The following is a 21,112-nucleotide window of genomic DNA, read 5'->3' as shown; positions in this document are numbered from 1 at the left end:
ACAGCAAGGAGACGCACAGAGCAGAGCGCTGTCCATGAGCAGGTGGAAGACAGGAGTGACCGGAACAGAGAACAAGCGAAGAATATGAGAAACATTCACTGCTACATCGAAATACACAAAGGCTGTATAGAGTATTTGAGTATTTTTAGAAGCACTAGCAATGAGCGAGATCTGTGCTTGATTGAAAAAGCATGGGTCACATACACTATTCATCACTGAAGTGAGGAGGAGGAGGGGAACTTGATAGAGTGGCCTGTGCTTTTTGAATGGGCTGCTGCGTCTCCACACTGACGGCCCCCTTGACAGACGGCACATTGAGTTAGTCTGCCTCCAAATGCAATTGCAGCACTATGGTGCGCGATATGAAAAGTGCACTAACTCAATCCAGACATTCTCTAAGGTACAGCAGAGCTGCATTAGCCTCATTCATTTGGCCCTTTATAGACCAGCGGCCTATCAGAGATCAGAGTCAGTAATTGAATCTAACATCGGTGTGTAAACCCTGGGCTGCAGGTCAGCCTTGGGGGACACATAAAGACACTTCATCTAAGGCCATTCAGTGAAGATCAAACTGATGATTCAGCTGTTGGAGCAGTAGGTCTGCTGTTGTTGCTAGAGGTTGAGCGTGTACAGGTCACAGCCCTGATGACAGGCACACATACTCCTCTCATGTCTCTCCTAATGGGGATACGGTACCATGACATGATTACTCAACCGGAAATAGTCACCTCAGAGAGATGGAGAGCATACTGTTAGAACAGAAAGACATCCCATCCTTGAGCTCTGTTTCTATAGAAACTGCTGGTATGCTATACCTTAGCCCTCCCTCCTTGTGCATGGCTGAGACAGTAAGTCAGTGAGATGCACACTGACTGCCAAACAAAGGGCCCTGTCCCAGCAGTACAAACCACAGCAACCCCTCCCTAGGCCGTGCCACTCAATTTGTTGGTTTGCTCAATTTGCTTCCTTAACCCACAATGCCTTTGAGGGAGACATGAGGGCATGTCACCATGTCACCATGTCCGATATTGTATTCATTCACAGATTTATTTTTGCTCCTTCCTCTCTGGAAAGAGGAGAGGAGAAATGGTGACTCCAGGCTACTGTTTGTCTCAGACTAAACCTTCTCAGCTGGGTGGATCATCGCTCTGATCAGCTTCAATGTTACCACACACTCACACAGGTTTGAAGGATTGGGTAGATGGAGTTCGTGTGTGGGAGGGAGTGTCTATGTCTGTCTCTATGTCTGTGAGTGTCTCTGTGTGTATGTACGTGCTTGCCTCTGTTCATCTGTGTTTCTCTGTGTGTCTCTCTCTCGGTGTCTCTCTACGTGCTTGTCTCTTTCTGTGTGTCTCTTTCTGTGTGTCTCTCTCTGTGTGTCTCTCTCTGTGTGTCTCTCTCTCTGTGTCTCTCTCTGTGTGTCTCTCTCTGTGTGTCTCTCTGTGTGTCGCCCTGTGTGTTTGTACGTGCTTGCCTCTGTTCATCTGTGTTTCTCTGTGTGTCTCTCTCTCTGTGTCTCTCTACGTGCTTGTCTCTCTCTGTGTGCCTCTCTCTGTGTGTCTCTTTCTGTGTGTCTCTTTCTGTGTCTCTTTCTGTGTGTCTCTTTCTGTGTGTCTCTCTCTGTGTGTCTCTCTCTGTGTGTCTCTCTCTGTGTGTCTCTCTCTGTGTGTCTCTCTCTGTGTGTCTCTCTCTGTGTGTCTCTCTGTGTGTCTCTCTCTGTGTGTCTCTCTGTGTGTCGCTCTGTGTGTTTGTACGTGCTTGCCTCTGTTCATCTGTGTTTCTCTGTGTGTCTCTCTCTCTGTGTCTCTCTACGTGCTTGTCTCTCTCTGTGTGCCTCTCTCTGTGTGCCTCTCTATGTGTGCCTCTCTATGTGTGCCTCTCTGTGTGCTTCTCTGTGTGCCTTTCTGTGTGCCTCTATGTGTGCCTCTATGTGTGCCTCTCTGTGTGTTTGTGCATGCTTGCCTACAGCCGCACTGGGTTTCAGGTCATCCTCTGCTAGTATTATTTTTTTTGTGAATATGTGTTCCTCTGGTGGTAATGTGAAGGCATGCTACAGTATGTACAGCTATTCAAATGACATCTGAGGGGAAAAAAACTGGTTTAGGACAAATCTCCACTTTATAAAACTCTTCTCAAACAAGACAGGATATCCTCTCTTTCAAATCGCACATATCTGTTCCCAATAAACATTGTTGTAAAAATAAACTTTCATTCTGCTCCACTGTGTCTCTAGCACGGGTCTCATTCCCTTTCTAATCATGTCCTTGTTTCTAGCCCTTCTCTCTCATTAATTTGCCTTTTGGTTGGCCGTCATTGTAAATAAGAATTTGTTCTTAACTGACTTGCCTAGTTAAATAAATGTTAAATAAAATACATCAATAAATAAAATAACTGTGCTAACAATCTTACATTTGATCATCATGACTTGCAATCAAATCAAAAGTAAATAAAATAAGTGTTGTTACAAAGAAACAAACAAAGCATAATAAAGACTAACTAGATGATAGTTAGATGACTGTATGAATGAAGAGTCCCATGTTACCATTTTCCTGATCTCTGCTGCTTTCCCAAATGCCCTGGCTTCTTGGAGCCCCTCTCTCCCTGTCTCCACTCCAGAAGGGACTTTAGCTGCAGGCTTCTACAGCCGACCACAAGTAGGATAACAGTCTTAAGGAGGGATTTCTATTTAATAAGAATCCCTCTGCAGGCTAAGCTCTCTGCGCTCATTAACCATCTTTATCCTGGCAACCCAGCATCTCATTACAACAACATCAACAACATCAACAATCTACCTCTCTATCATAACACTGATCATCTACAGAGTTGTCCAGAAACAAACACCTAAGGCTGCAGGAGAAAGGGGATTGGGGTTCAAAGATCAGCCACTGCTGTGGCCCATCCTACTAAACACCCTGGAAACACAATCAAATGGAACAACATGAGCCCTGACCATGGGCCCTGTCCCCAAAGCAAACAAAGAGAGGTGCAGGTTCAATGTAATAAAGAGTCAAAACAACTAATGTGCCACCGTGTAAACATCCTTTTACTTTGGAAAGACCTCTTTGCTAAAGGACCACACACAAGGTGAAAGACAAGAACCCTTGAAAGAGTTTGGTAACGCGCCACAAACTCAGCACACGACATAAAGCCCTGGCTCAGAGATTAAAAGACTAATAGTAGCCGTCAATAAGAAAGCTGTTCAAGGAGAGTTTGTGCATCACAATTCAATCCAGTTTAATCTGCACTGTGATTTTATACTGAAAGCATTGGTTTATTTCACAGCAAAATATAGCCATTTAAATCCAATAACCCATTGAAAGTGATTTATAGAGGAACTTGAATGAGGCTTTTAAACATGGAAGAAGTGACTTCATGTCTCTTAATGCTAAAGCAGACAAAATGCACCTTTGTATACCTTCTCAGTCTGGATACTTCCACTAGAATCCCATACATAGCTTAAAGTCATTCAAAACAATCTCCTTGAGTTTGAGCAATTTTTATTTACAGCTTTAGAAGTGTCCTGGCAGTGCGTAGGAGAGCAGTTACTGTAAAGCAGCGACATGGCAGACTCTTTTCCAATAAAGGCATGACGAGGTTGGAAATTGGACTGAAGAGGACAGACAGATTGGGTCTGTGAATATTGCGGGTGAACCCACAGTTTTATTAAAATCTCCATTACTTCACTTGGCTGTTAACAAGCTTCTCAAGGCCTCTTAGTCTTTCGAAGTGCCACGTCTAATTCATCAAAAGCAATTTCCAAACTACAGCACATTACATAGCACCTTCCTCACGCTCACCTCATACACATGGAATGGGCTAGAGTTGGCCTCTAACAGACTAGCCCCAGCCAAAAAGTTAGCCAGTTATCTCAAGGCTGTCCACCCCTCTCCACTACTTCAACAAAAACTACTGCAAGGTGTGTGTGTGAGTATACATATATCTTTGAAATATATGTTTTATTGTCACATACACTGGATAGGTGCAGTGAAATGTGTCGTTTTACAGGGTCAGACATAGTAGTACGGTGCCGCTCACAGACTATTCAACATAACGTTTGATCACAGGGTGGTAGAGAGATGAAGCCTTTGGATGTGAGTGTAACTTTTTGAATAGCTGGTGAGCATTTGAACAGCTTAGCGCCTGGTTTTCATTGACAATCCTGTGATGTCACTGTTGGTAAACAAGTCGTGGATGAGGAGCAGGTCTGCTTCACAGACACATGGAGCTGGTTATTATAGGGTTAAGGGGTGTGTTCACTTGGTAGCTGGCTACTGAGGGAGGGAGTCTAGTCACTTGAACACACACACACTTTCATTGTGACATGTCACAGCCCTCAGTCCTGCTACTAATGAAGGCCCAGACCAATTACTGCTGCAAGCCACAGGAGCCCCATCTCAGCAGGAGCATGTGTGTGTGTGTGTGTGTGTGTGTGTGTGTGTGTGTGCTTGAGTGTGTGCGTGCGGGCGTGTGTGAGAGAGGGTAAGAAAGAGACAGAAAAAGAGGGAGAAAGAGAGAAGGAGAAAGATGGAGAGAATGTGTGTTTATGGTAGACCTGATTTATAATAAAGGGAAGGTCTTACAGTGCCTCTGCACTGGACTGGTGTCTCTGTCCTGAAGGCCAGGTGAGGGGCCTTTCCTCACCATGCCCTGGTCACGTCCCAGACCCATAACAGGTGGAATCAGGTGGACCAGGGAGCCTCCACAGCCACTCAGTGGTAGTTAGCCACCTCTGACAGGCAGCAGTTCTGTTTGGCACAGGGACACTGGCTCTGTCCTCTGAGGCTTGGGTCACCACAGTGAATACAGCGGCCACTGAACGCCCTTGAGCACAACGAGCACTTAAGCAGTAAATGTGTCTCGAGACATGAATGTGTCCATTGTCCCTGAGCCACCAGTGTGCTTCCAGCAGGGAACAGGGAGCCGTGCCAAACTACAAGTCCTATTTATCTCCCGTCATGTAAAGGAGTATCCATGTAATTGCACATCAAATGGTTTAGTAAAATCATATCACAAGCACTGATCAAATTATTCGAGCATTATGGAAAAGCGAGCAGAATCTCCTTGATGAGTTTGTTTGTTCTCAGAGCTGTGAGGGGTCATTCTTACTGTGCAGTTAAAGGCTGTGAAAACCAGAAAGTCATACAGTGTACTTCCAAAGGGTGTAAGATGCTATGGACAATATTTGTTTACCAAACTAAAGGAAGGTCAACTAAAGTAAGAACTACATAAGATGAATATCAAATTCAAACTATCATTTGGCAGCTGAGTGCAATGTGTCCTGCCCTGAAGCTGAAGCTGGATGTGGGAGTGAGTTCTTGCATCTGATACATAGAACTGCTTATTATAGAGTATACTGCATTGTGCTTGGGTAACCAGGCTGGGCTAGTGAGTAAGTCTATGTGGTTTGTGGTTGCATGTGTGTGTGTGTGTGTGTGTGTGTGTGTGTGTGTGTGTGTGTGTGTGTGTGTGTGTGTGTGTGTGTGTGTGTGTGTGTGTGTGTGTGTGTGTGTGTGTGTGTGTGTGACATTCAGATTTATCCATATGCACCAGCACATGCATATGTTTGAGTGTAAAATGGCAAGCAGTCCTTCAGTGATTCCTTAGTCTAAAATTTAAATCTGGGTTTTATAAACAGTCTCTAATTAGAGAGGGGAGGATGGAATCCTATTTTAGGCTCAGTGGCCGTGCACGCCCTTCCCACATGTGTGCACACACACGCACATGCACACTTGTGCACACACACACAGTGCTCCTGTGTGCAGAGATGGAAACAGTCTCAGGACAATTGAATTCATGAGAAAGCAACTTCCATGACATGCAGGTTATGCATTCTACTTCTCTTTTATTCAGGGTTTTCTTTTAGTTGTGCAACACAATTTCCTAAACCTGGGCAACCAGCAAAGAATGAAAGATGAAAGATGTAAGCAAGTGGCTGCCTAGAATCCTAACAACCAAAGTAAAACACGGCAAGTCAATGTTAAAAGTACAACTAAGATTCCCATAGTTCACTGTCAACATCCTTCCCAACCAACACAAGAAAAGGTTCAAAACGGCAGTCCAACCTAGTCAGCAACTCCATCAGTGTCTAAAGTTTGTTATTTTAATGAGGCAATTTAGTGAATCTAGGCTTTTCAATCAAGTGGAATGTGGTCCATGCCTGACTAACATTGTCTCATTGTTCTGTCTCATAACTAAGCTCTGTTTTCTGCTCCAATACAAAGACTGCTGGGAAATTGGTTTGCTTTTACAAAGGATAGGGACAAAATCATTCTGACCCAAATAACTTAAAGCTGGAATTGTTAATTGGTGAAACTGCCACGTCCATTCGCGATATTAATACAACAAAGAAGGTACTTAAAACAACAAACACTACTATCTCCCACGGAAATCATTGCACACGTGATAGAAAAGCTGCATTTTTTTACCATGTTGCAGGATACTCCTCACCTCCGCTTTGTCAACAAAACAAAAACAATAACAGAGGCCGTGGGGTGGAAAGTTGCAGTGTTTCCACTAACAACGCTGTTTGACTAGGTAGGAAGTTTGATGTTAGTTAAATGCATTACATACAGTTGAAGTCTGAAGTCTGAAGTCTGAAGTTTACATACACTTAGGTTGGAGTCATTAAAACACATTTTATAACCACTCCACAAATTTCTTGTAAACAAACTATAGTTTTGGCAAGTCGGTTAGGACATCTACTTTGTGCATGACACAAGTAATTTTTTCCAACAATTGTTCACAGACAGATTATTTCACTTATAATTCACTGTATCACAATTCCAGTGGGTCAGAAGTGTACATACACTAAGTTGACTGTGCCTTTAAACAGCTTGAAAATTATGTCATGGCTTTAGAAGCTTCTGATCGGCTAAATGACATAATATGAGTCAATTGGAGGTGTACCTGTGGATGTTTTAAGGTCTACCTTCAAACTCAGCGCATTTTTGCTTGAAATCATGGGAAAATCAAAAGAAATCAGCCAAGACCTCAGAAAAATAAATTGTAGACCTCCACAAGTCTGGTTCATCCTTGGGAGCAATTTCCAAACGCCTGAAGGTACCACGTTCATCTTTACAAACAATAGTACGCAAGTATAAACACCAGGGGACCACGCTCAGGAAGAAGATGCGTTCTGTCTCCAAGAGATTAACATACTTTGGTGCAAAAGTGCAAATCAATCCCAGAACAACAGCAAAGGACCTTGTGAAGATGCTGTAGGAAACAGGTACAAAAGTATCTATATCCACAGTAAAACGAGTCCTATATCAACATAACCTGAACGTCCCCTCAGCAAGGAAGAAGCCACTGCTCCAAAACCACCATAAAAAAAGCCAGACTATGGTTTGCAACTACACATGGGGACAAAGATCGTACTTTTTGGAGAAATGTCCTCTGGTCTGATGAAACAAAAATAGAACTGTTTGGTCATAATGACCATTGTCATGTTTGGAGGAATAAGGTGGAGGCTTGCAAGCTGAAGAACACCATCCCAACCATGAGGCACAGGGGTGGCAGCATCAAGTGGTGGGGGTGCTTTGCTGCAGGAGGGACTGGTGCACTTCATAAATAGATAGATGGCATCACGAGGATGGAAAATTATCTGGATATATTGAAGCAACATCTCAAGACATCAGTCATGAAGTTAAGGTTTGGTCGCAAATGGGTCTTCCAAAATGGACAATGACCCCAAGCATACCTCCAAAGTTGTGTCAAAATGGCTTAAGGACAAGAAAGTCATGGTATTGGAGTGGCCATCACAAATCCCTGGCCTCAATCCTATAGAAAATATGTGGGCAGAACTGAAAAATCGTGTGCGAGCAAGGAGGCCTACAAACCTGACTCAGTTACACCAGCTCTGTCAGGAAGAATGGGCCAAAATTCACGCAACTTATTGTGGGAAGCTTGTGGAAGGCTACCCAAAACATTTGACCCAACGCTAAACAATTTATAAGCAAATCTTCCCGAAACTAACTGAGTGTATGTAAACGTCTTACCCACTGGGTATGTGATGAAAGAAATAAAATATGAAAAAAATAATTCTCTCTAATATTATTGACATTTCACATTCTTAAAATAAAGTGGTGATCCTAAATGACCTAAGACAATTTTTACTATGATTAAATGTCAGGAATTGTGAAAAACGGAGTTTAAATGTATTTGGCTAAGGTGTATGTAAACGTCCGACTTCAAATGTATGTACAGTAGAAATGTGCGTTGTGTTATTGAGTGGCTCTGTAATGCTCAGTGAAATGGAATAGAATTAACAACTCCACTCCAATTAGTGGGTAACTAGCGAATGTAAAGCCATCCCATTGGACACAGAGGTCAGTTCCACGTTTAAGTTTAGAGTTTTCAATTCAATGTGAAATCAACATAAAATGTAACCATGTCATTGGATTTAGGTTCAAATGTGAGTGGAAAAAAGACAAAATGCCCTCACGTTGATGACTTTTTGTGAATCCAAACAGTTTTCCACATTGATTCAACATCATCACATTGATTTTTTGGGGTTGAAATGGAAACAACGTTGATTCAAACAGTTTTTGCCCAGTGGGAATGTTTCTTCACACCATGCAAATGGTTCTCATACACTTCACCAGAAAGATTTATCTAGTGTAAATTACATCTCATTTAGAGTGACACATTAAAACTGAGATAGAACCACAAGCTTTTACAGTGATGACATCTCAATTTGAATAATTATAGTCGAAAATCCGTTTCTGACACATTTGACCCATTTATCAAACATAATTATGTTTTAGTTACAAAGTGAGCAAATGAATAATTTTCTTTTTCAGTAATTCAATGATTAATTTCAAGCAGTATATCAGCACAGACAAGTGCCCATTTTGCAACATTATAGACATTTGATAAAGTAGATCTGAAATATGTTCAACACTAAACATACGGTAGATTTACTCTTACTATCTTCAGATATCAATACTCGGTATCACACAAACACAGAATTAGACACACACACAAACACACACAAACACACACAAAGACCAAAAGCATTCTCACCACAGACACACCGCCGCCCTCTGTGGGTCTGCAGTCTGCTCCCAAAGCAGAAACTCTGGGGGCCATTTATGTGGTTCAGCACCGGGAAGAGAGAGGGGAAGGGGAAGAGAGACAGAAGGGTGGGGGGTATATCTGGAGAAGAATAACCAGAAAGTTATGAATCTTTTGGAGTAAGATTAGAAGGAGCTGTGTGAAATGAAAAACTATAATAAGAAAAAATTCACTCAGGGGTATAATGTTGCTATGACAACATATTTCTCTGCTTTTGCCAAATTTAAAGGTCATGGCCTTTTGAGCAACAATCTAAAATGATAAATGGACTATGTATTCACCAGTTTTATTATTGCACTGTGATACAAAAAAAGCGGCATCAGTGTGCTTTAGGACAATGCAGACGCCTCAGAGTGGTCGGGTAGGCTGTTTGGCGGTTTCAGCCAGCTGGATTTAGGACCACGGACACCACAGAGCGTGCAGACAGGCTGTGTGAAGGCAAAGCTTCTGACCAGCATGGTGCTGCTGTCTATGTGTGTTGCGCTTTTTCTCAGATTTGTAAAAGCAAGCAGAGCAGAAACTGGCTACTCTTTATTTGACTGCTGTAGCTGGCAAGGTAACTGCTGTTTAACTTAACAGAAAAATATATATATTCCCAGTGCTGAGCTAGTAGTGTAACTGACATGTAATGTTAGCTGTTTTATCTCCTCTCGCTGAAGTTCTGACTGAAGAGAATGAACTAGCTAGCAATAGCTACCACAGCCAGTCCAGTTCTAGCCTTTAGCTACTATATGTTAGATAGCAGTATCTAACAGCTTTTGTGTGTATGGAAATGTTTTGTCCCATTTCAACAGAAGTAAATTGACTAGTTTTCGCTAGTTGATGTACCATTAGAGCTGGCTAACGTTAGATATCTAGCTCACTAACTTTTGGTAGAATTCTTTACCTCAATCACACTAAACCTGAATCAAACTATGAAACCAGTGACCAAACAATTGAAGACCGATATTATGACATTTTTTGGCAGCGCAATGTTAGTTTTTATTAGAGTCAGTACAGCAATGTAATGTTATTGATCTGTCAGTTTCCCTAGCTAATTTCCTACTTGTCACACTGATATGGTATTAGCAGCTCTACAGACTACACTGTCATGGTGCACTTAGGTGCACTTGCATTTAGGTGCATGGCAGTACCATCATACTTCAAAGCTAAAACCATGGTACATTTCCATGATTCAGACTATACCATGGTATAAGTGAAAGTACCATAGTGGCACCATGGTATGAATGAAAGTACCATTGTAGTACCATGTTACATTTTTGTAAGGGTAGAAATGGTAAGATAAATTGGCACTCCAAATGGAAAAGGTGGTCGACCGCTGGTGTAGCCTATTACCGGCAACTTCAGGAGCATAATGGCAGAATCTGCGTAAGCCAGCAGCAGTGGGAGAAGGAGGGTTGGAAACAGGTTTTCCTCTTCTCGTTAGGCTATCTTGATCCCAGGCCCAATTTTGAGTCCTTTGTGTGTCTTCATTATTTATTTAATAAAACAGGGTGCTTAAAGCATTAGAAAGGTTCAGTACATATAGTTGATTTTATTAAAACACATAGGGTCTATATATAGAAAAATACACATTTTAAAATTTGATTGGTTGAAAGAAAAGACTATTCATGGTGGGCCAAGATTTGTTTAAGTCGGGAACAGCCCTAGCAGAAATGCAGGAAATGAGCTTTAGATGCCCCAAAAAATTCTGAGGGAGGACCCCCCTGCCAGGTTATGTCCCCCACACTTCTAAAACCAAAGTTGAATGGACACACATTAGATATCAAATAATATTTGTTTCATCTGTGACTTTTAACTTGACCTCTCAGGTAGGCAGGGGGTCCTGGGTATGTGTTGCATTGACAGGTGCTGAGGCTGTTCATAGTGCCCTGGGCATCCAGTGTCAGGTCTTTGTTTTTGTTTTTTACTCATTGCTGACCAGTGCCCCACCTAACATCTGCGAACAGAAGAGAGCCCACTCCCCCTCCTTTCAACACCTTTCCCCACATAAATAAACCCTCTCCCAGCAGGAATGCCTGTGTGCTCCGAGCGCTCCACAACTCAAAGCTATTGGAATTCTCACTGCTGATAAGATGGCTGTTGGGACATTTCATCGACATACTCCCATCTCAACACATACTGACTCACAGACCCAACACAAACCAATGGCACATCTGTTAGCCCTTTTGATAACCACACACGGCCCACCCCACTCCCAAAATCCCAATGTGGGAGAGGACAAGATGGCTATAAACTATAAAAGACAGGCATATCATATTGCTATATATAGGCCTGCTGTGACAAAGTCAATTAAAGGTCTCTGCTTAGAAGCCAGATGAATTAAACAAAACTCTTATGTCTAGATAGTTTATCATTCAATATGTATTTACTGATACATCTGAGTTCTCAGTGATCCCCATCAAGACGATTGGTTGAGTATGCCATCCAAGATATACCTACTGGTCACCTGTCTGTTTGTGCTAGGGCTTTTTGCTGATGAGGCCACAGAGCTTTTGTCTGATGAATGGATGGGAGACACTCTAACACTCCCATAAGAATCTATATAGACAGTGGTGTATGGACAGGACCCAGGCCCTACTGCGCCCACGCAGGCAGAGAGCAGCCACTCTACAGCTGTCTGAGGGGTTGTCCTGCTGCTCCACATTCCTCTCAGTGCCTGCTGACGGCCAAGGACAGGCACTGGTGCCGCCCAGCCTGCCACCCCTCGCATCTGCGCCCACTCCTTAGGGTTGGCAATTGCTGGACCAAGGTCATCAGTAACAGGCAACAGTGAAAACAAATGTCAAAAGAGGGGAGAGGTTTTGACTTTTATGAAAGCATAAATTATAACCACCCAGACTTATAGACAGCACACTCCCTCCCACTGAAGAAGTGGTTTCCCCACCTCAGTGCTACATTGTTGTTAACCATTAGAGACAGAGGCTTCATGGTTCTCCAGACCTTGCTAAAGGAAATGGGATGTGTAACCTCAGCTTCTCTGTATCCTTTACAAAGTACTAAACTAGATAGCAATACTAACACACACACACACGCACACAAAACATGTATTCAACATTTAGTCCTACTATTTAGCAAAAAATATATATATAACATTTAAACATTCTTACAGTGTAGGGGAGGATGGTTAACATCAAAGTACCTTTAATGAAATGCTACTGTATCAAAACTATACTATAGATTCAGTCTCGTCTCTGGCTCTTCCCACAGTGCCTGAGGTCTGGTAGGCAGAGAGAGAAAAAGAGACTGGGGAGCAGTCAGCCTCCTGGGCCACATCCCTCTGAACAGCCTGCCAAGCCTGTAGACTCAGCCTCAGCCTCTCCCTCTATTCTCCCTCTCTCTATTTTCTCCCTTTGTCCTACCTCTTCTCTCCCTTTCCCTTTCCCTCTCTCTCACCCTGCTATCAGCCATGCGTAATTAGCCATAAACACAGCCCTGCGCAGGTCCACATCTGGAAGGCTTTTAGACATGGCAGTGTCCTACCAATACAGCTAAATATTTATGTTGAGAGTTACTGCGTGTGGATGAACTCAAGATAGAGGGGTGTGGAGGGAGGGATAGATAGATGATAGAATGAGGGAAAAGGGGGAAAGATGACTAACTCATGGAGAAAGCCTTCAAATACAATTGTGCACTGCTGACAAGTTGAAAGTCACTAAAACATCTACCAAAGTGCAGCCTTCTAAAATCTTTTAACATAATGGAGGATATCCAACGCTGTCTGATATACTTTAATCAAATTGGTCTCAATTGCCTACACATTATTAAACCAATCCAACGCCCACAAGGTATGGGGAGTCAGAGGAGGAGGTGGCAGTGTTAGGCTAACTGTTTGTTCCTTTATGGTCCACAGGATCAACAAACATCCAACTAATACTTTTAATAAACAAACCCCTGTTGGGATTTCCCATGGGCTGAGGGGCCTCAGCTGGAATGTTCATGGGGGCCAGCTGTTGTGTATTACACGTAGCATCCAGGCCTGGTGTCCCCAAGACCCATAGCCCTGCCCACAACTGGCTGCATGGAGCCATGGAGGAGAACAGGAATCTCACCTGACCCAGGAGAGGGTCAGATGTCGCCTTGACATCCTTAGTAATGAAATGCCTTGAGAAACTTGTGAAAAGTCATATTCTCAGCGTCACCCAGAAGCTTCTCAACCCATTTCAGTTTGCCTATCAGCCCAGCAGAGGAGTTGATGATGCCATTCTTACCCTCTTTAACATGGTCTATAGACATCTAGAGGATGCCAAATCCCATGTTAGGGTTCTGTTTGTTGACTTTTCCTCTGCCTTCAATGCAATCCAGCCCTACATTCTGGCACAGAGACTCATTTGGGACTTCTCCTTAGATGGGGGGCTGGTTTTGTGGCTGCTGGACTTCCTGAGCCAACGCTCACAGCGAGTCAAAATAGGTCCCCACGTGTCGGACATACGCAATACCAACACAGGCTCTCCTCAGGGATGTGTTTTGTCGCCACTCCTGTACACTAATAGTTGTACTAGTTCCCATCCTGACAGACACCTCGTTAAGTTCGCTGATGACACTGCCTTGATCAGCCTGTTGCATGATGATGAGGAACATCATGGCCCGGTCCTAGATGACTTTGTAGAGTGGTGTGAGGAATCACACTTGGTCCTCAATACCAACAAGACCAAAGAGATGTGCATAGACTTCAGGAAGCGTACAACACCTACCTCTGCAACATCTATCAGAGGTCAGAACATAGAGATCGTAGAGGAATACAAATACCTGGGTGTCCTCTTGGACAATAAGCTTCAGTTGAGTAAATGTACAGACCTGATCTACAAAAAGAGCAAACAGAGACTGTACTTTCTCAAAAAGCTGCAATCTTTTCATGTTGACTGTACTATACTAACTCTGTTTTACAAATCCTTCATTGACAGTATATTTAAACTTTTTGTATTGTTTGTTGGTTTGGCAATGCCACTGTCAGCCAGAGAAATATGCTGAGAAGGATTATCACCACAGCAAGCAAGGTACTTGGAGTCAAACAGAGAGGCCTGGATGAGATCTTTAAGGTCTTTAAGGCTCACAAAATCATTTTAGCCCCAAGCCACCTCCTGTACCCGGACTTTGAACTACTTCCCTCTGGGCGCAGGTATAGGGCACCCCTCAGCAGGAAAAACAGAACTAGAAAATCATTTGTGCCAGGTGTGATATCCCTCCTAAATAGCTGGGGCTGATGTTCCTATCGACTCAGTAATGGTTTTCCAAATGTTTTATTGGTATGTAACTGTTATGAAAGTTGTATTGTCAATTTTGTTTTGTATTTAAACTCCACTTTAAACATGTACATGACACTGCAACAATATTTACCCATGGGGACAATAAAGTCAGTCAGTAAGTAAGTAAGTAAGTAAGAGGGGCAGCAGAACTGGGTGACAGGGCACCCGATCTGGGGAGGGGATGATTCAGAGCAAGCTGAGCTGAAGTTGAGCCCCCCTACTGTACCTGGGATACAGTTTGTAAAGACTTCGGAATGCCAGGAATAACAGGAATATGAACACAACTTCTCACATTCCACATCTGGATCTAATGTCATGAGCGACGATGAGAGTATAAGCGTATGGAGCAATTCATTGAAAGCTCTCTGGCAAATGACCTTACCAGTCACATCGTATTTCAGTACAGAAATGGTAAGGATGGCTTATGACAGTTTTTCACAGGGGATTGGGACGTAATTGTTTGCTCCTAGTACACAGCCTCATAAAAGTGTCACAGTATGCTAAACATGTGTAGGAAAACAAATAAAGTGAAATAAGTATGGTAGGTACAGGGATGTGAGATTATCTTCAATCACCTCCACCGCTGCCACCCAGGCTATTTTTGTTATTCTTTCCTCTCTTCTGGTTCTGAGAAATGTGTTCTCCAGATGTTTATGCTGCCTTTATTAAGCAGAAACACAAGGCCTATAAATGGACGGCGGGCCGCCTTGGGCTCCCTCGGGCTGTGCCTCCTTTGCATTGCGCCGATGGGCCAGTTTGGGGTTTTACTACGCCCATGTGCAGGCGAGTGCTGCTCCCACTGGGTCAGAGAGGAGGAGCATTGTGGGATTGTGGAGAAGCAGGGTACCTTGGAAAATGGTTCAATCAGCTTGAACCTTTGAATGTTCTGTGAAGGGCTGGGGTTTTTGGTAGCAGCTTCACATGTGCATATATACAGCAGTTCAGAAGACTGTGTAGGTGTATCTTATCTTACAGCAACTACAATCTCTTTACCTCCTATTAAGAGCCATTCTTCTCTGGAATGGAGTGAGGTAGTGTAAGCCATGACTACATTTCCCTTGATTTATTGGTGAATAAACACATCAATCATATGAATTCAGATTGTCAGCCACACATGAATGGTCTATCAGACTAACAGTGCTACAGGATGTTGGAAATGTCAGACAACAGTGCTAGGTGTCACCATTAGCTGGACAGCGGTCGGTCAGCCTTCCTTCCTGAAGAGAAGTGAGGTGGCTGCCTGAGATTGCTGGAATGTTATGGTATTAAAGGTAGGAGCCAAGCTGCCATTAAAGCACAGAGAGGGAGGATAAAAAGAGAATAAATGTGTTTCTGTTTATCCTAGTTTAGCAAGGCAAAGTCAGCTGGATTGTGGGGTGGGTGTGGGGAGAGGGGAGGGAGGGGACACTGAAACCCAGTGTGTTTCCTTGGGTCAGAATCAGATTTAAAGCGACAGAGTTGTGTCAAAGGGGCAGGGGCAGCTGACAGCTTTACTTCACAAAGTCTGCCGTCAGGATCGACACAGGTCCAGACTCCCTGCACTGTGCTTTTCAGACACAACTGACTCTGGGTTTGAGCTTTCAGCTCACATTGTAGTCTGTTACTATGCCAGGGTATAAACTTCTGGCGTTCATGGGCCAAAAACATGTCCATTACCTCAACCAGCCATTAAATACCAGTAGAACTAAGAATACAAGGTCAGTTTTGGAGGGTTTATAAGCATACAACACAAAGGTGTAATGTATTTTCTCCATGTGTATATTTAAATGTTAGTCATTTAGCAGACATTCTTATCCAGAGCAACTTACAGGAGAAATTAGGGTTAAGTGCCTTGCTCAAAGGCACATCGGCAGTTTCCCCCCCACATAGTTGCCTCTGGGATTCGAACCAGAAAACGTTTGGTTACTGGCCCAATGCTCATAACTGCTAGACTACCCGCCTCCTATATTCAATTATAGTCAGTGTATAGAACTGTTAAGATGTATTGGGTGCCACATTTTAAACTATACCCCAAGCCCAAGGTAGAGAGTTTCCCATAACCATTTAAATATTTGCACTTCGCCCTTCTGTCATCCTTGAGAATGATTTCCTAATATTGAGAGAAGAGTGTCCATTGATACGTTTTTCTCTTACTCAGTTCTGGGATTTAATAAAGACCAAAATAGTTTCTCAATGAACATGCAGAATATCAACATTGTTTGATATTTTCATCATGATCTGTCTACAGTGTTTGGACAATCATGAGGCCCAGTCCCTATCTCCTCGGTCACAGTTTTGATTAACTACATTTGCATTGCCCACTGGCCTACTGTATTTTAAACTCAGTTTTAATCGGTAAAAAAATATATATGACTTACAAAGTAACGGTCCCGTTAGGGAGCAGACCCGGATCTGGAGTTTCAGAAAGTTCTTCGCTGTCGCAGCTGACTCTTTTCCGGCACGGCGTAGTGGCGTGGGCTTTGGAACGTTCATCTGTACAGCTGCAGCCCGTAATGATGAGCCCAGAACAAGCTTGAGTGAGCCTCGACTCAGAGGCAGACAACAGGACCAGCATCAGCAACAGACGCCCCAGGAGCGGGATGCCAACGCCGGGCACAACCATTGTCCTTATCAGTCTCACCTCAGCTGTCCCCTTGTCATCCCATTTCTCCACCACGAAGGTTCCTGGGGCGATGACAGGAAGAACAAACGTTTTTTTTTTTTTTTTTTTTACAAATTGGTAACAAGTTGCTAATATCCGTTTAGTTCCTATTAAAAGATGCTCGAAACTTACTGGTAAAAAGGCATTCCCAGTATTTTGCACTCACAATATTCACAGTCCTACTGTAGATGTGGCTTGAGAAATCACGGTAAAACTCACTGTAATCGAGTTGCCCTGAACTAAAACTCTACTTGAAAGTTGATGTTTCGCGATAAAAAATTACGTATTTGTCCAATTGTCCGTAAGTTTGTACCTCCTTGATGCATTCCTCCAACTCTGGGTCGGATTGTCACAATTAGAATTTGATTAGCCTACCTTTATATGTCCAAACCTAGGCTATATCCAAACTCCGTTATTCCAGTGGTTTTGATCAAATCCTTAGCTCAGTTGAATAAAATCTGCTGCCCTCCACAGCTTTAGTTTAATTCATAGATTTAGAAATTCGTTTCGCACGATGTTCTCAAGGCATTCAACAAAGTTTGCCATTCCGGATCTTCAAGATTTAAGTTCCCCATGTGTCAATTTAAATGAAACTTTTATCTGAAAGTAAATGAGTTGATTTGGAAAACGACAAAGCGCGTCCTGGTCGGCTCCTTGGTAATTCCCAAAATCTAGCGGTTTTGCTTGCCACTCTGTCACACTCAAATGTACTTACTACAGCAAGTGCGGCCATTCCGTCGCCGGCTATGCGATGATCCTCGGGGTCCTAGCGCAGCTTTAACTTTGGCAGTTTCACTGGGTTGCTATCAATTTTTAGAATAACAGGCTGTCAGCCAGCTGACAGTCTGAAAGTGGATCTGCAATTGAAGGATATTTTCGGGTGCCAAAACTGTCCATTTGTAAAGAAATAAGGTCCTAAGATTTAAATGATAACTGAAGCATCAATATTATATCAATAGTCATAGACAAGCCTTTGTTCATGTATTTAACAATTTATATTTATATTTTCATTTGAATTAATACAGTATTCACACATCACTTTTTAGGTTACATCAAATAGCTAATTAATATACTGCAGTGTTTCCTACTCTAAAGTACAGTTTAAATGCTATATTTTGTCTTTAAATGTATGGTATTGTTATGTTTATCAAGATCATCAGAGGATGAATCGATAACAGAAACTTGCAAATTACCGAAACTTAGAAGTGGCTCTTGACTGACCACAGCATTTTGATGAAAATTAATTTGATTATGCATGATCCCCTGTTGCTGGCATATTCTTGCCAGTAGATCTCATATCTACACTGAGTGTACAAAACATTAGAAACACCTGACATAGACTGACCAGGTGAATACAGGTGAAACTATGATGCTTTATTGATGTAACTTGTTAAATCCATTTCAATCAATGTAGATGAAGGGGGGGGGGGGGGGGGGGGGAGAGACATGGTAAATTATTTTATTAAATTAAAGCCCTGAGACAATTGAGACAAAATATTTAAGTGCCTTTGAACAGGGTAGTAGTAGGTAGGTGCCAGGCGCACCGGCTTGAGTGTGTCAAGAACTGCAACACTGCTGGGTTTTTCACGCTCAACAGTTTCCCGTGTGTATCAAGAATGTCCACCACCCAAAGGACATCCAGCCAACCACACAAATGTTGGAAGCATTGGCGTCAACATGGGCCAGTATCCCTGTAAAACGCTTTTGATACCTTGTATCAAGAAGATATATATTCAGAAGATGTTCCTAATGTTTTGTACACTCAGTGTATACACTGTATAGGCCAACATACAGGGATTTGCCTTGCTGCTGGATTTCAACAAATGCAGTTAGAAGAAGTTGACCATTCATATCTTCCACTGACCACACTCTGGGAACTAGAAAACATTGGCAAGTTTGCTGTTGACTTCAATCCACCAAAGATTTTGCATGCAAGCAGGTTATAGACTGGAAAAGGTGTTGGCTTCAATGAGCACATCAGTTGTTAGAGCAAATAAATTCAGTGAACCTTTGAGAGTTTCTTGTTGACAGATGATTTGTTTCTAACATCACAAGAGGATTTACTGAACTATTTACCCATCATGAGAGATCAGATTCACATAAATCAACTTCTCCCAGCTTTAGGAAGAATGTAGTGAGGCCATAATGTTATGAGAGAACCACGCTGAAGCTATCATGTTAGAAGCTGAGGTCAGGGCCAGAGGAGTCTAGATCAGCCTGTCTAGATAAGTCAGCTCAGCAGGGTCACTGTTGCACCCGGACCCTGGCCTGTTTAGTGCAGGGGCCAGGTTCACTGTCTAATTTGATTCAGAGGTCTATACATGACTGCATTTTTGCAACTGAAATAACATTGCTTTTATGGCAAACTGTTGTTCACATATTCTCTAAGTGAATGGTTTTGAAATGTGTTTAGAGAGTTTTAACGAGGAAGCTACATGTTAATGACTGTACTGCTACCGCCAATTGCCTGTTGCTATAGCAAGCAATATTATGGGTCCTTATCCATTGGCCACTGTATGCTGTAAACAACCAAAAAGAAAGAAAGGCAACGAACAAGCAGTGATACTTACTACACCACTGGTCATTGCAATAGATGGACACTTTTACTTTCAGTCAGTAGTTGTGATTTAGTTCATGGCATGGTTTTCATAACATTACAGCCCCAAGTAATGCTTGTGCCCATTGTTAATGAAAGTGCCTGCTTTAGCTCATTATCCAAATCAGTGTAAGCACAACTATAGCAATCACTTATCTAAAGACAGATGCATCACTCTGATGCAGGTGGAAGAAGTACATTTAAGTACAGCTAAATGCCAATAATACATTTTTTCCTGTTGCTTTCAAGGTTGACTATCAAGCTGTGCAGTGTTGCGTATTGATCCTCATGTGTTGACATCAAAATTCCATGGCAATGTCATTACAATTCCGCCTACTCGAAAATGTTATTTTTTCCTGAAAGAAAGAATAAAATTAGATACCGCCTGGTAAGACTTTTTGTATCCGAAAACAATTTTGAACACTCCAAAAAATACATTTGACTGTAAAATCCCTACAGTACAGGCCTCAATTTCAACAAGTCTGTCCTTGTCTATGAAATAATCCCAATAGTGCTGCACTCCACAGATGTATGTTTAAAAATACTTTCTGATATATGAGAGGCAGTGGAGGAATGAAACCTTAGCGTTTCAAATCTGGAGTGCATTTTGAAATATGAAAAGGTGAACCAGAAGATTATTTGAAATGGGTCTTGGTGCAATTGGTGGTGACATGTACTCACAGACATATCCAAAACGCAGGCACCTCAAGTCGTGCTAGCATGTCCCATCGTACAATGGTGTAGTGTGCTCTGACCCACCCTTCAGACCCCCGGTTTGTTATTCCTGTATGTGATACTGTACACTGGAGCAGGCTCAGAGAGCCAGCATGATTGCTTAAGGAAATCAGAAAGAGTGGTTGGGCGCCTGCTCAGCGATGAAACAGAGGGCTGTTTATCCAAGCCATTAAATAAGGCTTCAAGTACAACACCCCCCTTCCAACTCCCACTCCCCAGCCCCCAAATCTCTCTCATCTGGAGAGCACAGTTTCCATTTAAAATGTCACGTCCCAAACTGCACATTACATCAAATTGTATTTAATGGCATCCAGACTAACTTTAATGTTGTTCCAACATTCTCTCTGCATAACCCTTTCCCCTCGCTTTATTTTCTCCCTAGCTCGTATAGCGGTGCAAGCAATCTCTCTCTCTGTTCCACGTCTGGACTCCATTCCAGGTTGAATATGGTGAGAGGGGGAATGGAGGAAAGGAAAGGTGGAGGGACTGGCTGAGAAGCTATTGATCTGAGGAGAGAAGAAGAGAGATTCCGTTTTGAAAGAGATTGGGTGGAAGTGAGGTCAGGTTGGAGGAGGAATGTGATGATCCCTCTTGGGCATTTCCACTGGCACTTCCCAACCTCACATTACAACAATACAATGAGCACCGCCGTCTTCAAAGAGGTGAATACAATCACAGGTTTGTAAAGACGTAATGAAACAAGTACATTAGTTACAGTATATTCAAGAAAATAAGGTACCAAACATCTTATCGTTACTATCAGTGGAGGCAAAACTCCAATAGTGAGGAAAACATTACAGTGTAATTAATACGAAACAC

The 21,112-nt window shown here is 42.7% G+C and overlaps 1 protein-coding gene across 2 annotated transcripts in view; it reads right to left on the bottom strand.

The window, feature by feature from the left end:
- adgra2 (adhesion G protein-coupled receptor A2) overlaps positions 1-17,705 on the bottom strand; it is a 55,552-nt gene extending 37,847 nt beyond the window's left edge. Inside the window, exons 1-2 of one of the 2 annotated variants that reach the window (XM_031830085.1) lie at positions 17,095-17,705; positions 16,679-16,985 (exon numbers count right to left, since the gene is read on the bottom strand). In XM_031830085.1, the coding sequence (XP_031685945.1) occupies positions 16,679-16,923 (245 nt within the window). In that variant the 5' untranslated portion in view covers positions 16,924-16,985; positions 17,095-17,705. The remainder of the gene's footprint in view (positions 1-16,678; positions 16,986-17,094) is intronic. The other variant, XM_031830086.1, reaches the window with a different exon arrangement.
- Positions 17,706-21,112: the final 3,407 nt, after the last annotated feature.

This window comes from Oncorhynchus kisutch, linkage group LG8, assembly GCF_002021735.2.
Source record: "Oncorhynchus kisutch isolate 150728-3 linkage group LG8, Okis_V2, whole genome shotgun sequence".
NCBI classification, from domain to species: Eukaryota; Metazoa; Chordata; class Actinopteri; order Salmoniformes; family Salmonidae; genus Oncorhynchus; species Oncorhynchus kisutch.
This window is presented reverse-complemented; position numbering and strand designations above follow the sequence as displayed.